Here is an 18,795-nt window from a genome sequence, read left to right as displayed (position 1 = left end):
GAGCTAATCAAGTGCAATCAAATCAGAGCAGTGATTTCACAAGAAAGACATGCTGGATCTACTAGGGAACATATGAGTGTACAGACACAGGTAATTAGAGAGTGAGAAAATCTACCTACCGTCACAGGATACCTGTGCTTCTTAAATGTGAGATTTTACATCGTGATAATGACGACAGAGAGATAACTTTGTCATCCCCTTAAACTTGGGGCTCATTTATAGCTAAACGGACCACCAAAAGTAAAGAGCACAATATATGACTAAAAAAAATACTTAATATAATGCGATATGTGTAGCATAAACTATTGATTAATCTCCCCTTTAAAATGTAACTTTCTTGGCACCCGGAGTTTGAAATAATAATTCCCAGTACCATTTCAGTATAGATTGCCTGTTTATTAATTTATTTATTTGATAAAATTGTTTATATTACGCCGTTTGCCCATCCCTTACCAAACTATGATGGAGACAGACCCTCGTGTAGTCTGAAAATGCAGGCTAATAATTCAATGAAGCTAGCAATATGCCGGTTACATGTTACAGTACATTGTTATAAACATAATGACAACACTCAATGAACTATTATTAACTGTAGCTAAATGACAATCGCAGATCGATTAAATGAGACGTTACATTTTCCGCTTATAAATGAATTACTCAGGAGTAATTCATTTATACGTATTTGTCAATTTAAATTTTGTTTTCATGTAAGACATAAATAGAATTACACCGTTATAAGCTTTTCCTCCAAATAAAATACTTACATTACATATTTGGATCCCCTGGAAAAAGGTCAGGCAGGTAATGTATTATCCTGTATGACATAATATATATATATATTTTCTTCAGAGAACAATAAATATTTTTTTCTTCACTTTTAAAAGATGAGATACTTTCTTGCATTTCACGAAAAACAGACACGCCACAAATCATGCTTAAGGACACCGTCCAGTACCTGCAGAAAAACAAATGCAACGGCGTAGTGCGTCAGTCCCTCAGTCCGAAATATACGTATATATGAACGTCAGACTCCGTGCGGACTCAGAACTATTTCTTCGAGATAGCATTTACACCATAGAGTGCATAATGTACGGCCACATTTAAATCATTCCTAATATCCAAGTTTCTAACAAAGCCGCTTTATGTTTTTTTCCTTTTTCTTTTAGCGTGCAATACACATATTACTTTTTGGAAAGATAACATTATCTGCATAATTTAAAAAATTAACAGAGTTTCTGTTTGTTGCAACAATTTGAGTAGCTTTTCACAAAGTTTATTTTAAGAAAATGAAACGCCCTCGTGGAGATGCCGGGGATTGAACCCGGGACCTCACACATGCGAAGCGTGCGCTCTACCACTGAGCTACATCCCCAGGACACGCTAGATCGCTTCAAATTTATTCTACTCAATATAGATATGGTTGTTGTTCTGTAAAGTTTGTTTTTTTTCATATTGTATAGTGGGCATTGTATATTGAAAAAATTCGCTTGACTAGAATGACACCTAAACTGAAGATACGGCAAGGCATCCAACAAACAGGAGGCCGTGTGTGTGTGCTCATGTAAACTGTTGTATTACAGTAAACATAACAATTTAGAAGTGCAGTCAAAAGAGTTTCTTAAGTGCATAAGAGAATATAAGCAGTGAATAAGAGAAGTCTGGTCATTTTGTGCACGTTATGTACGCTAATACTTGCTTTCAGGCAGCAACAAGTAAAATATGTTTCGCTTTACGACAGTGTAGCACTACATGGCAAATTATAGGTTGTATCTTGCTTGAATTCTTACTATATGTATTAATCAAACTTGATATAAATCCCTGTGCACGTACTGTGCACTAATAATGCGGAGCCTACAGCAAGCTTATTTTATTGATTGATCTAATATTGCAGGTCTGACATCGGGTACAGTGTATTTACTTGATGAATTCTCGGATTTTCCACCAAGATACTCGTCTTCTAACCACGTATCCTGATCAAGGTTCAAACGAAAGATGTTATTTATATCATTATACACTTTCATGCACTCCATGGAACACTTCCTTACCCAAAGAAATACTAAAAGAACGCCCCATTCACTTCATTGGCCGAGACTCGTTGTTCTTTAAATTGATTGGATTACCGTGTTGTCAATCAAGAGGAATGTTTCCTGGTTCTCTTCCGTAACGATATTAGCTAACTACCTGCTTATAAGAGCTGTGAATACGTAGGGGCATCCTTACGGCATACCTATTTGAGTGCTCGCCAAAACACCTGGAACAGCTGTAAGTTAACAGAAATACCGATTTTATTTCATTTATTATTTTTTTGCATTTAAAATAATGAAGATAACAGCTGATTAGCTGTGCTTACCAAGCTAGCTGGCGGTGTTTAATAATAACAGCTGATATCAGAGTTGAATTATTTGATTTTAAATATATATAATATAAGTTTTGGCATGCAGTTACTACACATTGAGCAATATTTGGAATGCATTTTCTGTGGGGTAAATAGTTATTTAATAACTAGGATATATCACCATGTGTTAACCAATAGCTTTTTATTTAAAAACCATTAAAACGTATTCTAACTCGTTAAGTTCAGTCTGGTATGTGCTGCATTAACAACGCACGTCACATGTCGATTTTATAAGAAATATTAATGCGAATGTTATTAGAATATATTGAAAGAAGCTGATTCATATTACAGCTATAGATTTACAGCTTTATTGAGATACACTATATCGTCGAGTCCCTTTGACTTTCTTTGATTTCCTAGCTGTGCACCTGCACATTGCCAATGAGTTTCCCAGTATCTCAAGCAATTAAAATTTTCATTCACCATGTGCCTCAGTATTTATCTTTGAACACACAGTGCAAACTTAAAGTTAATCATTAAACATCTGACAAATTAATATATCCAGGATGAATGAATGTCAATCACTGCACAGTGTAAGGTTACTTAATAGCCTACTGCCCTTCACCAGAGCTTAAATTGTTCTTCAAAATGTATGCAAAATGTCTTCAAATTCTTCACAATTCTGACCTGATTTTAAATTTTAGGAATTTTTGCTGTCACTATCATATTATTGCTCTGTATGTACTAAATTTTAGGGGTCTGATGTACAAACATCATTCTTTCCATCCATCCATCCATCTTCCAAGCGCTTATCCTGATTACAAGGATCACTCCTTCCATTTTTTCCCAAGTATTGCTACAAGCTCCAGGGTAAATTTTCCACCTGACAGTGCTGAATTAAATTGAAAGGAAAATGCAAACAAATACTGCAAGAGGTCATCAAGTTATTCAGTGTCCCGTAGCTGTGAAACTGAACAGAAAATAACAGCAAAAACATTATATTTTGCTCATTTTATGATTGATTGACAGGAACAGACGGAATTATTATGATCTGATAGAAGCTTAGACTGCATTACAGCTGAATACATTACTACTTGAATTTTAATTCTTGGAACCCTAAAAACACTCTTCCCCTCAAGGCTTTGCCTCTTGTCTTTTTCTCCATTTCTGGGTCTCTACTTTACAAGCTTAAATGTCTACTTAATATGCTTTAATGCCCACTCTTCTGAGGCAAGGAGCACTTCATCACTTTAATGCACCTTTATATAAGGCACAGTTAACTAGGTGCGCCTTATGGGACGGTTCGTCCATGGCTTAGCCGCGCTCGCACGGGATGATGGAGATACGTCGTCATGGGCTCACGGCAAGACAGTAAAAGGGGCACGTGGGCCTTCACGGAATGGAGGGGGGGGGGGCGGCTGTATATCAGTCAGCAGTGAATATTCATGAATCATAGTGTCATGACACGGTTCGTAATTGGCACCAACATTAGTAATAATTCCACGGGCATCTCAGGGTGCCTGCATATTCATGTAGAAAAGGGGATATTTCCAAGTTGTTTCATCTCCCTCTTTTTTCTTGGAAATGTATTCAAAAGCTGCAGGTGGCCCATTGCCACGTAGATGCAATCAATTGCCCATTAGAATGTTTTACAGATTGGAAATCAGGCAAACCAGTAAGTTTTATTCATAGAGAGGATTATTTGTGGTTTCTCTTTTTATGGGAAAGGGAAATAGGAATATTCTCTAGGGAATTATCCAGTTTAGATTCTGTTATGTATGACTGTTGTCAAAAATCCAGTGGAAAATTATTATAAATGATTCTCTGTTTGTATGGTTCATAGACCACAAATTATGTGTTTGTACTTTTCAACTTTTTCCAAGGTAGTACTTGCTATCAATTTGTAAAAGTTTAGCTGTTGCCTTTGAGGGCCAGAAGGTAGAGGCGTTATTTTTCAGTCAGTTGTTTGGTGTCTCTGTTCAGAACCGGCTCTGCAGTAGTGCCTTGCACAGCTTGAACTCTAATTGGGGTTAAATGCCTTGCTTAAGGGTTCCGCAGGTTCCCTCCTAAGGCTGTGAGCCATCGTCTCACTCACTGCTCTTTCTTGTGTTGCAGACGGTCATGGCCTTCCGGAAAGCCGCCAAGGGGGCCTCCCTCATTGGCGGAGGGGTCCTTGCCGCTCTCTACGGTTACTCACAGCTTTCGGAATACAGAAAAAAGCAGGTAGGTTTTCCCGAAAAACATTCCGTCACCCTTTGTGCCTGGCAGGTTGATGAATACACACATATACCGGAGACGCCGCAACACCGTGTTGACATTATGCACCCATTTGCCGCCTCAGGCTTCCCAAAACTCACAGAGGTGAGATATTATTTATGGGTACATTTTGCTGCAGAGTGGTAGAAAAGTATGGGTTTGTACCACGTTGGCCTTCTTTGAAGAAATTCAAGTTTCCAGCATTTTTTCCTACGGTCCATTCAAGGTACATATCATAGGACCTTGATTCAGTGAGGTAAGCTGTTGTGATTAAGAACACTCTCATTAACATAATTTCTGATTTGGTCTGATTGAGCTTTGATATAGTTTCTTATTTGATCTTGGTGAGTTTGGTTCACAGAGGTAGTATTTCTGTGTTAAAGGCTTCTATAATCAGGATATGTTTAACTGCAGAGTAAATGTAAAAAAAAAAATGGAATATGGTAAGAAATACACCTAACTGTCAGGTGGTTTACATATTTACCTCCATCTGCAATTTGCGGAACGGCAGCCTTTCACCATTTTATCTGGAGTTCTGGCAGTTCTTTGGGGCTCTGCTTTAAACCAGAAACGTCCAGCTGATAAATTCACACAGGCTTTTGGCTGTGGTCCCTGAGCCGTTTAAGGTGTTCGTCATCCTTGTGGGAGAGTCGCGTTACTTAAACTGAACGAGCATGCTAATAATTAATTTTTTAAACACTGCCACTTTAAGAAAGTGGCCGGACAAAGAATTACATTTAGATATTAGCTATTACTCACACCAATGGTGTATATTTAATGGCTTGAATTAGCCGATTACCTCTGGTAGTATTGACAGCTTATTTAGGAGGCTAGAAGCAATTTGAAATGTTAATGGGTTAAATGAAACTGTTGTGAACATAGTGACTGTATTAGTATTTTCCATCAGTTTTTTGCTGTAGTTTTAAATTTTAATGTAGTTTTTTTTTGTTAAAGTAATTATAACCCCATGGCCCTGTAAAAAAAATTATTGGAAATGGATGGATGGATGGATGGACGGACGGATGGACGGATATTTTCAATGAAACAATGAAAAATAAAAATTTTAAAAATAATAATTTTTAAAAATAAAATTAAATTCCAAGAGGTCAAATTAGGTTGGTACTCAGTGTGAAAGTTACACCATACCTCATCAGACTGGTCTGTACTCAGGTTTGTAACTGCTTGTGTAAGTCTGTACTCAGCCCCATGTCACAGCTACACTGTAACTACTTGGGTGGGTCTGTACTTTGATCCCGTGCCACAGCTACACTGTAACTGCTTGGGTGGGTCTGTACTTTGATCCCGTATCACAGCTACACTGTAACTGCTTGGATGGGTCAGAAGTTGAGTGAAACTTCACAATCAGAGCTAATTGGAAACAGGAGCACCAAACAACATCAGCTTAAAAGAGAAAAGTATCAAAATGTATGCGATTGTGTGGATGTGTGTGTGATAAAAACCTGTTATTTTTCGGGAAACTCAATTTTATAAAACATCATAAAAATAAAAAATGCCTTGTGTTTTGTTTGGTTACTTACTGTATGATTAAGGTTAGGGCTGGGTTGCGGTTAAGGTCCTCATGTTGGGAATAGTGTTTTCCCCATAGAAACGAATGGAGAGTCCCCACAAAGATATATTTACAAACCTGTGTGTGTGTGTGTACATGTGTGTGTGTATGTGGATGTGTATTCACTGCCCAATAGTATCACAGAAAATACTGTTACATGCATCTTGAACTGGGATCAAATTATTCTTCTGAAAAATTTCATCTTCTAACACCAGGTAACATTTTCACTGAGAGTCAATGGAGAGTAAAATGGTATGTGCTCTACAAATCTTTTTTTCCCCCTCGTCTCAGGCTCAAAGCACAGATTGCTGATTGCCTTCTTTTAATCAGTGTCTTCAGCTTTGGAAAGAACATTCCTACATTGTAGATTATGATAATGCTCTTGGTACATTGTTTAAGCTGTGACTATGGGCAGTGATCCATGTTTCAGGAAACAAAGTGCAGAAATTCACATTTCATTGCTTGCAGAGGCAAATGTTTTGTTTGGTGTCGTTTCCTACTATGGGGAACCTGAGACTGCGCATTTGAAATTAGCACATTCATTTTTAAGTTTTTAATGATTTTCAGGTTTCTTTGAGTGGCTCGTATGGTATCACAGCATGAGTTCCTCCCATAGTCCATGAACAGAAAGTTAATTGGACTAGTGTCTCTAAGTGTCCATAGCGTGTGAATGTGTACCCTGTGATGGCTGAATCTAGATCTAGAACCTTATAACTTGTGTCTGGGTAGGTTCCAGACTCATTGTGGCCTTGCATTTTGTAAGCATCAATAATGTCCCGAGCTGATATCAAAGAGCAGAATCTGGGCCGATCCAGGCAATCTTTAGTTGATTGTATCGGCTACCGCAGCCCATCCAAAGCCCGATCTATTTAATTTTCCATGTCTACTCGATTTACGTCAGTTGCGCAGATTTTAACGTTCCGTCGCACGCTGCAGTAACCCTGAGGCACATGGCTCGAAACTATAAACTATCAAGGTGTCAGCCATGTGGAAATTCTTTAAATTGGAAACTCTGAGTAGCCTAACAGCTACCTGCGATGTTTGCAATGCCACCCTTTCGAGAGGAGGTAGCAACAGAGCGTCATTTAATACATTAGGCACTTAAAGAAACATCATAAGGAAGAATACCGTGAAATCATGTGGCTTACTCAGATGAATAATGCAGTAATGTGTACTGCATGTGTAAGAATATTTAATCATTTCAACATTGGATCATGACTTGTAATTGTCATATATAAATATTAAATAGATCAGGGTACCAAAATAGTGGATTGGGACATCCCTAGTAAGCATCCATCCATCCATCCAACACCTGATCCTGGTCAACGGCACTGGGCCTTATTGCAGGATCCACTGGGCTGGGGTACACCCTAAATGGGATGCCAGTCCATTGTAGGGCACATACACACAGAGACTGTGATCCACTTACTGATTCTGTTTAGCTTAACTGCATGTCTTTGGACTGCAGCAGAAAAGCAGAGTTTGGAAAGCTGTGTGACACAGGGAGGACATGCAAACTGCACCCTCGTGGCCAGAGACAACTGTGCAGTCCACTAAGAGACGCCCATAACCGCTTCACCACTGCAGTACCAGCTGTCCTGGGTGGTACAGAGGCTCAGCGGTTAACACTCACACCTCTGAAGTTGTTCGATATCCAAACCCCAGCTCTGTGTGTGGAGTTTGCATGATCTAACCGTCTCTGTACGAGTGTCTTTCAACACTCCAAAAACACGCGCTTTAAGCCAATTGCCAAAAGAGTGTGCATGTACCCTGCGATGAACTGGCATTTCGTCCAGGGCTGTGTTTCTCAAACCAGCCCTAGGGGACCCTCAGACAGTCCGTGTTTTGCTCTCCCCCAGCTCCCAACGCACATGTACCAGGTCTTCGGTGTTCTTCATTGGCTGGGAACTGGGAGAGAGCAAATCATGTGGACTGTCTGGGGATCCCCGAGGACCGGCTTGGGAAACACAGGTCCAGGGAGTTCCTGCCCTGTTCTTCCTGAGACAGGCTCCATGCTGCACTGGATAAACGGTTCTGTTCCAGCATTGGCAGCAGACAGAGAAACAGTGTTAAACCCTTAAATCTGTCAGCTATTGGCCGAAACTGGAGGAAATCTGCAATCACATTAAAAGCATCAAATTCATTAATATAAGCCTTTATCCTAGAACTTGACAACCACAGATGCCATTTCTATGACTTAATACCCAGTGAAGGCAAAGTAGTATGAAGCATTTTACGAGGTAGCCTGCTGTCCCCCTTTTGTTACAGGGAGGTTGGTCAAATAAACAGAATAAAAAGGCTTGTGCAGAAGATCCCTTTAAATACTGCCACCAACCAACCAGACAGCTTCTGAATCATGTTAGCTCTGCTTTAGTTTTTTTTTACAATGTTTGTGTCTATGCCTGAGACCCACCCACCCCGGTTCCCTGTGCCCCTCCCCATGCCAGCCTAAATGGATAAGCGAACGGACAGCGGCCTTCGCAAAAACAATCCGCCCATAATCTCACGTGTGGATCCTTAAGGCCCCAGCGAGACGGAGGCGCGGCAAAGTTTCGTGGCGGAGCCGTCATTTGCATGAAATTCAGCGCCTCTCTCACGCGTCTTACTTGATTGCAGGACAAACCTGGCTCTTAATTGTCTGTCGTGTTTAGATATGCACGTTCTTAGAAATAGACCCTAATTATTAGATCTTGTTTGCTGTTACTGTCAAAATTGCAAATGTCTAGGTTCATTCACAGATTTGCAAGTCTAATGGAGCGCAGGCTTGGAGAAGATGGATGTAATCATTTATGGGGGGGGGGGGGGTGCTAAATGCAGAATGAATAAAGCGTTTCATTATTTTTGAAATTCTTAAGGAGTTTTTTTCCACGTCGTCTTGTCTAATTTGCGGATGATCTTTATATTTTATCTTGGTTGATTTTTCAGTCGTGGTTCTGGTGTTTTACTTATTTTTTTTTCCCTCCAAGTTACTGTGCATCATCCATCTGGTCATTGCCCATATCCTGGGTAAGGCTGTTATTGGGGCATTGTGTGGCTCAGTGGGTTAGAATTCTGTGCTTGTGACTGGTAGGTCGCTGGGTCAAATCCTGCCGGCCAGTGCAGTGATGTCACTATTGGGTCCTTCAGTAAGGCTCTTAATCCCAATTGCTCCAGGGACTGTATGACCCATCTTTCCGAGTTATTCTTTGATTCTGATAAAAGATCCTGCTAAATAAATTAAGTTTATCGCCAGACAGGTGGTGTCATAAGAAATGGCTTTAACTAGTAAGCAGCCCCTGAGTCTGGTATCCTGTGTAGGTCAGAAGGGATACATTTCAACATCCAGTTACACCCTGCTACAAAAATCCAGAGATTTTATAACTTATGACCCACCAGAAGCCGCAAAAACACTGATTGGTAAGATTGATAATTCTTGTCGATAAGGTTTGTAACCTTGCCAGATTGTGTGATGCATTGCATGAATTTTACTACATTTTTTTTTTTAATACGTGTGTACTTTTTTGATTAACATGAAATAACAATACAATGGCATGTGGCCTTTTGTTGCTGTTGACCACAGAAAACACAGGATTTCAAAATCCACTAATGAAAATCTGTGGACGTGCTGTTTGCGTTCTAGCGCATGCTTGCTGCACGAGCCTGTCCTCCCCCGATGACATGTACGATGACAGAATGGGTAACTGGCGTGTTTGCATGGGCACCACAGGCCCGCCTGGCACAGGTGGAGGCAGCAGAACAAGTGCAGATGGCCTTCCAGGACGAGCTGCCGTCACGACAGGCCCAGCTCAGCACGCTAAAGAACGCCGACGAGTTTGACGTGCTTGTCATCGGGGGAGGGGCCACGGGGGCGGGATGTGCCTTAGATGCTGTTACACGGAGTAAGTCATTGTCTGTTATTAAAACCACACTCAACAAAACATCTTTATGTATAATTCCATTCCTTCGTTCAAAGTATTCTGGGTAAGCGGCTTAATCTCATTGTTGAAGGGTCCCTAGCTTGTACTGAATATTCTCCAGCCTGTGGCTTGTAGTGAGCATTGTAGGGTTCCTAGCTTGTAGTGAATATTCCGGGACCTTTGGCTTTTAACGAGTTTTGTAGCATCTCTTGCTTGTACTGAGTATTATAGGGTCCATAGTTTGTGAAGAGCATTGTAGGGTCCCTAGCTTGTAGTGAGCATTGTAGGGTCCATAGTTTGTAAAGAGCATTGTTGGGTCCCTAGCTTTTAGTGAGCATTGTAGGGTCCCTAACTTGTAGTGGGCATTGTAGGGTCCCTAGCTTGCAGTGAGCATTGTAGGGTCCCTAGCTTTTAGTGAGCATTGTAGGGTCCCTAACTTGTAGTGAGCATTGTAGGGTCCCTAGCTTGTAGTAAGCATTGTAGGGTCCCTAACTTGTAGTGAGCATTGTAGGGTCCCTAGCTTGTAGTGAGCATTGTTGGGTCCCTAGCTTTTAGTGAGCATTGTAGGGTCCCTAACTTGTAGTGGGCATTGTAGGGTCCCTAACTTGTAGTGAGCATTGTAGGGTCCCTAGCTTGTAGTAAGCATTGTAGGGTCCCTAACTTGTAGTGAGCATTGTAGGGTCCCTAGCTTGTAGTGAGCATTGTTGGGTCCCTAGCTTTTAGTGAGCATTGTAGGGTCCCTAACTTGTAGTGGGCATTGTAGGGTCCCTAGCTTGCAGTGAGCATTGTAGGGTCCCTAGCTTTTAGTGAGCATTGTAGGGTCCCTAACTTGTAGTGAGCATTGTAGGGTCCCTAGCTTGTAGTAAGCATTGTAGGGTCCCTAACTTGTAGTGAGCATTGTAGGGTCCCTAGCTTGTAGTGAGCATTGTTGGGTCCCTAGCTTGTAGTGAGCATTGTAGGGTCCCTAACTTGTAGTGAGCATTGTAGGGTCCCTAGCTTGTAGTGAGCATTGTAGGGTCCCTAGCTTATGGTGAGCATTGTAGGGTCCCTAGCTTGTAGTGAGCATTGTAGGGTCCCTAGCTTGTAGTGAGCATTGTAGGGTCCCTAGCTTATAGTGTGCACCTGCAGCTGGTAGGGAATATCTGTCAAACCCACTGGGACAGCTCATTTGCCCTGCTGGCTCCTGCACACTTCCCTCTCCCTTTACTCATGGATCATGCATAACTTAGCATCTGGTCTGGCTCCCCCTTGGTTAAAACACTTAAATTCCCCTTCTATTTATTAAAAATATATTCTTCACATAACTGCATTTTTCTTTCTGTATATTTTTTCTAATCAGATGGTTTCCAAATGCTTACTTTTTCCCTGTAAAAAAAAAAAGATGAAGAGCTCTGTTAACCCTGCAGAACATTGATTAGTCACATGGCACAATAGTGTGTATGACAAAAAACTATAGTACAAAAGTAATTTATTATTATATATATTTATATAGATTTCTTTCTTTATGTTGACCTGTACTGTACACAAATTTTAGGCAGTCAAACAACATGATGTTTAAATGAGCTTCATGTTGGTGAAAAACTATGATTCTATAAAGTGTGTTATCTTTACCACATCAAAACCTCTCCTAAAGTCACCCCAGTATTTGCAGCAACTTGACTCGACCACTAGCACACCTGATACAGCCAATCAATACCTCAATGACTTTTTAAACTAATTAAATCGAATCAAGTGAGCTGGTGGTGAAATTTAATGAACACAAAGAGGTTCCCCTGAGGAGAGGTTTGGGAACCGAAGCTGTGTTCATCTAGCCATCCAACAAGATATCAGTCACTTTTTGGAGAACAGAAGAAATTCTTATTGTAATGTTGCTGTTAAGTTGCATACAATCTAATGTTAAATTGTGTTTTTGTACACACTTTCAACCCAGATAAATAGCTTCAAACATTTCCTCTGACTGCCTAAGACTTTTGCACTGTACTTTACATGCAGATATTCTCGCATTCTTCAGTTTGACGCACCTGCAGGTGTTCTTGTATGTTTTACTGTTTTCCAGTTTAATGGACACACAGGAGTCTGTTAATTAACTTCTAAATAAGTGTTTCCGTACTGGCGTACTGTAAATAAATGAGTGTGCTTCTGCAGAGTGGCTCAGAAAGCAGCTTTATGGTTGACAGAGAGCCTGCAAAGCTTCTCACACAAGTCGGATAAACGGCGGAAACGTGCCCGTCAGCAGATCAGGTTGCGGCCCGGTTTTCCAAGGCACCCCTCGCGCGTAGATCCCACTTATCCCGCCGGCGCGGTGGCCCGCTAGCTCACGAGCCCTTCGGCGGGATTTTCCAGCGGCATGCCTTTTGTTCCGTGTCCCTGTCGCGGATTCTGACGGCCCATCCCTCGCCTCTACGTTGCGTAACCTCATCAGCTTCCAAGCCGCGTATACTCCCTCCCACCCCTGGGGGGCCTCGCTGGCAGGAAGAGGCAGAAGGGAGCTCTGGAGAGCCGGAGAGGGAGGCATTGGACTTGGAGGATTTATCCGGCGGAAGAGTGAGCCGGAGCAGAGCCCGGTCTCCAACTCACAGAGTTGTTCCCCGCAAAGACAGTTTCCTTCCCGCTGCCTCCATTACATCCTAAATCAATTATGCATGCTGCTGGTTAGAGAGTTCTTTAATCTGTTTTTCCTTTTATCCAGTTCAACTGTCTAATGTTGAAACAGCGGGGACTTGGACACCCCCTCGCATCCCCCCCCCCCCAACTTCCTAATCCTCCTTTATTTTTTCTTTATCCTTTTCAAAATTGGGATTTGTGGTCTCTATCCATCAGGGGCAACACAGAAGCTTCTAATGGCAGAAGGATAAGTGGAAAGCAGCGAAACAGTGTTTCAGTCTTTCTGGGGCACATGAGAGTTTTATTTATTTTATTTACTTAGTTTTGCAGTGAGGAAAAAAAATTATAAGTTCCCGTCGAAACTGATTTGCAAGCTTTGTGTTTGCAAAAAAAAATCATATTCACATGTCCTAGTTGGACTAACAATAAGCTTTGAAATAAATGTGAATCTTTTATTATTTGTAATAGTCTGCATGCTTCATCATTTTTCAGTTAGCTATATGTATTTTAAATAGGATTTAATAGTTGTTAACTATTAAAATTATTTTATGCCATTTTTTGTGATTTTTGTGGTGGAATGTTTGGCATGTTGTGTTTTTCATTATGCCGTTCTTGCAGTTTCGTTATGCGATTGAAACCTACTGGGACAGAAATATCAGCCTGTTGCTGCCTTGATTCCCTCCCCCCGAACAGATCTTAAAACGGCCCTTGTGGAGCGGAATGATTTCTCTTCTGGGACCAGCAGCCGAAGCACAAAGCTCATTCACGGCGGCGTACGATATCTGCAGAAGGCCATCCTGAAATTAGATTATGAACAGGTAAACGCTTCATTTTCTTTCTTTGGTATGGCTGACATACGTCAGTGAAATTCCTTGTCCGTTCGGTCCGAGTGCTTTATTTTCTCTCTGCGTTCACATTTCATTCGTTGACATGAACCGTCGAGAAGGGTGTTTGAGACTTTTAAAAGAGATTCGGAAGTGTTTCCGAACTTCGGCCAACAATGGGTGCGAGTCGGCATCGTTATCGAGTTTCAAATTAAACCTGGGAATTATATGCAGGTAATAGGGGAATAAAGGATTAGGGTCCTTTCCCTTTGCCCGCATATAGCTATGGAGGAGTCACGTAGGTTCAAGCTGAAATGTCATCATTTTATGTTACATTTCAGGGTTCCCCCTGAATCTCATTATTTTAGGACCGTGTTTTCCTTTTCTTTTTCATTTTCCGAAGTGTATGAACACACTCGGGTCTAAAAGGTGAGATGTAGAGGGACCAATTAGTGTGATTGCGGGGAGCATAACTGGCCAGCCGGCCCAGCTTGGCGCTGAAATTGGCAGAGACCTGAGAGGATGTGAGACATGCGACAGACAGGCCCAGCACCGTGGTAATTGCTCTCAGCGCTAGTAAATAAACAAACACGGTAATCGGAGAATTCACTCCCAGGCTAAGTCCTGTATTTAATGGTTTAATGAAAAATAAGGTTCAGCTCTGATCAGCTGAATGCTCATTATCGTTATCAGATTTTAACTCCTAGCTCGTCAGATTTCAGCATTGCGATTGCGTTCTTATAGATGACATATTATTATTTTCTGTGGCGGGACTGTTTTTGCTTTCCATGAAGGTTTTTGTGCTGTAGCGGGACCGTCCTTGTCAAAAATGAAGGATCATCGACATATTCGTCGTCATCGTCGAGATCTTTTTCGATCAGCTGTTCTCCTTGCGTGTCTCTCGTAGTACACGATGGTGAAGGAGGCCCTCCACGAGCGCTCCAACCTTCTGGAAATTGCTCCGCACCTGTCTGCCCCGCTCCCCATCATGCTCCCTGTGTATAAGTAAGTGCACCCCTGTCTGAACCCGGCCACGCTGGCCGCCTACCACCTCGACGTCTGTCCTCACGTCTCCCGAAAGATGTTGCCGCATCAGACACCTGCCGCGACTCAAAAGACTTACCCCGTCCCCCCGTCAGGCCCTCTGAATACCGTGTGAAGCCATTGCGGGAAGGGTTCCAACCTGCTTTCCCCATCTCTGGCAAAACCGCGGGGCTTGATTTCAGACACTCCACCGTATATCATGAGTTTTAATTGCACCTGACATTTACGATCCTCCCTGGTATTTAAAAGCGTGTACAGGTGTGTCTCATTAATGAAGGCTGGGGTAAGGCTTGCATGGCTTACTGCGGTCCCCCCTCCCCCATCAGGAAACGCACACACACACATAAGCCCACCAGGTGTGCGCGACACCCAACAGTTAATTTCCCAAGTAACATTCGCAGTATTGTCCCATGTGCTTTATTAATTATTATCTTTGGCCACGTTTTGGGAGGCATAAGAGTAAAGATGAACTGTACCAAAAGGTTACCACGTCAGTCGGCAATCTGGTGTCCTGTCACCTGGATGTTTTGATTCAATTCAACAGAATCCATGCACAAAAAAATGTTCAATAGCACTTCTTTAGAACGAGGTGAACTTACTCGAGACTGTCTGAGACGTTCAGATTTGATTCAGCCCCATCGCCCAGTTTTGTTGAGGATTTCAGTAGCAGGTACCAGCTGGTCTCCTGGAGGGGGGGGCGGGCCTGTATGACTCATCTGTTCATTTTAAGGTGGTGGCAGCTTCCTTATTATTGGCTGGGGATTAAGTTGTACGACCTGGTGGCTGGAACTCAGTGCCTGAAGGGCAGCTACGTTCTCAGCAAGACCAAGGCTCTGGAGCACTTCCCCATGCTGAAGAGGGACAAGCTGGTGGGAGCCATCGTCTATTATGACGGTAGGTTTGCACGGAGACGAGTCAATGTTGATATGAATATGCCCCCCCCCCCCCCGATTAGTACAGCATGAGCAGGATTCAGCGAATTGGCAAGTAGCTGAAGGTGGTGACGGGATGTACGTGGCTGGGTGGAGGAATGGGTGGATATATGCAGCTGTGTTTTTGAGTACCGTCACTTTAAGGCACATCACAAAAATGGTGTTAATCACATAAATTAACATAAATACAAATAAGTTTTTATAAACTCATACATTATATATAGGTTCACGCGAAATGCATTCCTGTCAGGTCAGATCGACTTTTTCAGTTCTTCTTCTAAGCATAGCAACTAGGCAAAGTTCCTCCACAACGCAGGTAATTCAGGGGCCCTAGGCAACATATCCTAGCTATCCTGCCTATAGCTAGAGCTGGCCCTAATTCCTGTGTACACATATCAGTGTTTCAATGACCCAATAGTGCTCGGTTGTGTGAGATGGATGTCAGGCTGAATTAAGCCGTCAGGGATGGGCGGAGCCATGCGGGTCACGTGACGCCTGGACAACATCTCAGTGGAGAAAAATCTCCTCGAGCTCAAAATAGTCCAAAATCCTAAAATATCCTATCAGTCAATAACAGAAGGTCAGTGTTTATTATAATATTAAAATCACACTGGAAAATACAACTTCAGAAGAATAAATCTACATAAACAGAGCATAATTCACCGTACTGTGACCAGCCACTGCCCTGGGTATTAGTTGTACCGTACTTATGCGATGAAACTCATTTGCTCCGAAAAGGTGTGTTTGTCAGTTAGTTTTATTATTTCTACATTCAGTTCTCTAAAATAATTCTGAATTCAAATGTATCGTACAGAAATTCTGATAAATCAAGAAAATGGCGTATGTTCACTAAAATAACTCCACAACTTCTGTTTTAAGAAAAAAGTTTTAATAAGATTTTTCTGTAATCAGGGTGATTCAGAGTAATTGGCGGAGCGACTTACCATGTTCTTCCTAGGATTTTATGTGTTTGGAAATGTCATGTTCTGCGTGTCAAGGTGATTTCCATATTTATTTGTGCATGCATTTGTAGGAAAATACAGCAGGATAAAGGATCTCTCGTTTAAATAAGAATATATATTATACTACTTTATCACTTATTTTCCTGGAACATCTTTTTCTTTTTTTCTTAACTATCAACACGATACTGAAGTCCACTGAAGACTAAAATCTAAAATCTTGTTAATTCCACTTTCGTCCTCTTAAAAACATACTTCCGCAACGCCTTCATCGAAATACTCTGTAATTATTAGCCGCGCTGTACAGCAGTGCGCTTAGGAAACGTGTAAAAAGGAGGACGGTTGTGTCTTTGGGGCTCGGAGCAGCGTCTGTCTCCCGCGGGCCGTGCGCGCGTGCGTGTGCCCGAGCTGGTGTCGGAAAACAAACCATATGCTCCTTGTTACCTCGCGTGCTTGCAGCGTTGTCCCGGCTATTTAGAGCCGTTGTGTAGAGGGCGACCACTAACTCCGTCTCTTAAGGCGATCTGTCAGGATTCATTCGGCGATCGCCGATACGTGAATTCCAGCGCACAGCCAAAAGGCAGCGTTTATTTGATCTATCTATCAATCTATCTATCTATCTATCTATCTATCTATCTATCTGTAGGAAATATGACTGCTATATGAGCAGTGATCCGTCAATTTTACTAATTTAATTAATTGTAAAGAGAATCGTAACATTGATGTTGTGTGCATGGGTGTCATCCGACTTGTAATTTTATTCATTATTTTATTCATAAGATAAAGAGCCAGCTTAATTACAAACAAATAAAAAACAGTAGCTGATGTACGAATCCAGTCTGTAGTTATTTATTTTTCCCCTCAAGCCGTCGTTACATTTATCTCCAATTATTCAATCAGGAGCCGTCCTGACAGTGACATTTTACAGCCTGACCTTCTGTATCAGTTCGGTCGCACGCCGCATGACTTCATTTCTCCCAGGATTTTTCCATCCGCGATTTCGGTTTCCACGCGTGTCCGGGGCCTGTTCCTCGAGCCGTGTCGTGTCAATCGTAGAGTTTGCTCCAAAACGAGAACTTTCTTCTCGGTTCATACTTTCGCTGGCGATTCGTTTGTCTTTACGCTTCCGTGTTTTTTTGTTAATCCCGTAGTGCTGAGAGGGAACGGGGCCCCTTTTGTGTGTGCGTGTGTGTTTTTTTGTTTTCCACCAGATGAGCAATTCCCAGAGGCATCCGGGATAATGACCGCATCTCCCGCTGTACCTGCGACGTTTTAATTGGACAAGTCAGGCCAGCTGAGTGTTCCTGGCCCATGACTGGGAGACATGAAATTCATTGTCATTATTGTCCCTGTCATTTTTGCAGTGTTTTGTCCATGCTGCGGTCTTCCTTTCACTCCAGTGAGTATTCTACCTCCGGGTGGCGCAGATTATGGTGGAGCCGCGGGTAGGGGCACCGCTGAACTGCATGCTCCTCCTGGGAATCCTGATATTAAATTGGCTTCTCTGCTGGAGTTGGACCCTGTGTATGGGTGCTCCGTCTATTAATACTACTACTACTAATATTAATATTAAAATTAATAATATCAACAATACACTGTGTGGCCATTTTGAACTGACCAATAATAATAATAATAATAATAATAATAGGAACTGTAATGATAATAATCATAATAATAGATAGTAATTGTTGCTGTATTACTGTTAAATGCTTAAGGTAATGTTTTACTTGTATTAGATAATTGAAAATATTAGGTTTACAAGATTACAAGTAATACAGATTACTATTACAAGTGGGTGCTTAACAGAGAATTTTTTATTTTTTTATAACAGTAGTTGACGTTATGGAGGGGACATCGGACATACCGCTTTCGATAAACATGAAGTCGTAAACAGCTCTTTACCGGGAAATGTAGTTTTGACCGACTGGAGTACATTCCACGCGGAGCCCCTTAAAGGGACCAGAGACACACATTCACAGATGTGGAGTATTGGGAGCCGTCTGCGTCTAGTGTGTGACGCTGCAGGGATCTCGCACCGGTGTATAATTCATTTAAAATGTGGCCTTTGTGTTTGGGTTCTGCATCATAGGATCACTCGAAGCAAAGTGTAGCATTAGCCAGAACCCTGCCGGTTCCCCAGCTCCGGGCTGCTCTCCCTTTGAAAAGCGGGGATGTTTCCGTTCTGACCCATCGGCCGGGACCAGAACCTCCTCAGCAGTAATAAATAGAAAGAGTACTTCTCAAGACACCAACATTAAAAGCAATTAATCATCTCTCTTCTCTCTTTTCTTTAGCTAAGGATTTCCCAGCAATAAATCTTTAATGATGTACATAACAATGACTCTAATGAAACCCGGCTTTGTCCATTTGTCACCTTT

The 18,795-nt window shown here is 41.9% G+C and overlaps 1 protein-coding gene and 1 non-coding gene across 2 annotated transcripts in view; one reads left to right on the top strand and one right to left on the bottom strand.

The window, feature by feature from the left end:
• Positions 1-1,300: 1,300 nt before the first annotated feature.
• On the bottom strand, positions 1,301-1,372 carry trnaa-cgc (transfer RNA alanine (anticodon CGC)). The gene has a single exon. It is a non-coding gene; the product is annotated as a tRNA-Ala (tRNA).
• Positions 1,373-2,148: 776 nt separating this feature from the next.
• The window catches only part of LOC111859821 (glycerol-3-phosphate dehydrogenase, mitochondrial), a 32,398-nt gene continuing 15,751 nt past the window's right edge, over positions 2,149-18,795 (top strand). Inside the window, exons 1-6 of the mRNA XM_023842868.2 lie at positions 2,149-2,262; positions 4,451-4,558; positions 9,865-10,036; positions 13,352-13,476; positions 14,390-14,487; positions 15,257-15,420. Of these exons, the coding sequence (XP_023698636.2) occupies positions 4,457-4,558; positions 9,865-10,036; positions 13,352-13,476; positions 14,390-14,487; positions 15,257-15,420 (661 nt within the window). The 5' untranslated portion in view covers positions 2,149-2,262; positions 4,451-4,456. The remainder of the gene's footprint in view (positions 2,263-4,450; positions 4,559-9,864; positions 10,037-13,351; positions 13,477-14,389; positions 14,488-15,256; positions 15,421-18,795) is intronic.

This window comes from Paramormyrops kingsleyae, chromosome 1 (genome assembly GCF_048594095.1).
Source record: "Paramormyrops kingsleyae isolate MSU_618 chromosome 1, PKINGS_0.4, whole genome shotgun sequence".
Lineage (NCBI taxonomy): Eukaryota > Metazoa > Chordata > Actinopteri > Osteoglossiformes > Mormyridae > Paramormyrops > Paramormyrops kingsleyae.
Note: the sequence above shows the minus strand (reverse complement) of the source record. Positions and strands in the feature narration are given on the sequence as shown.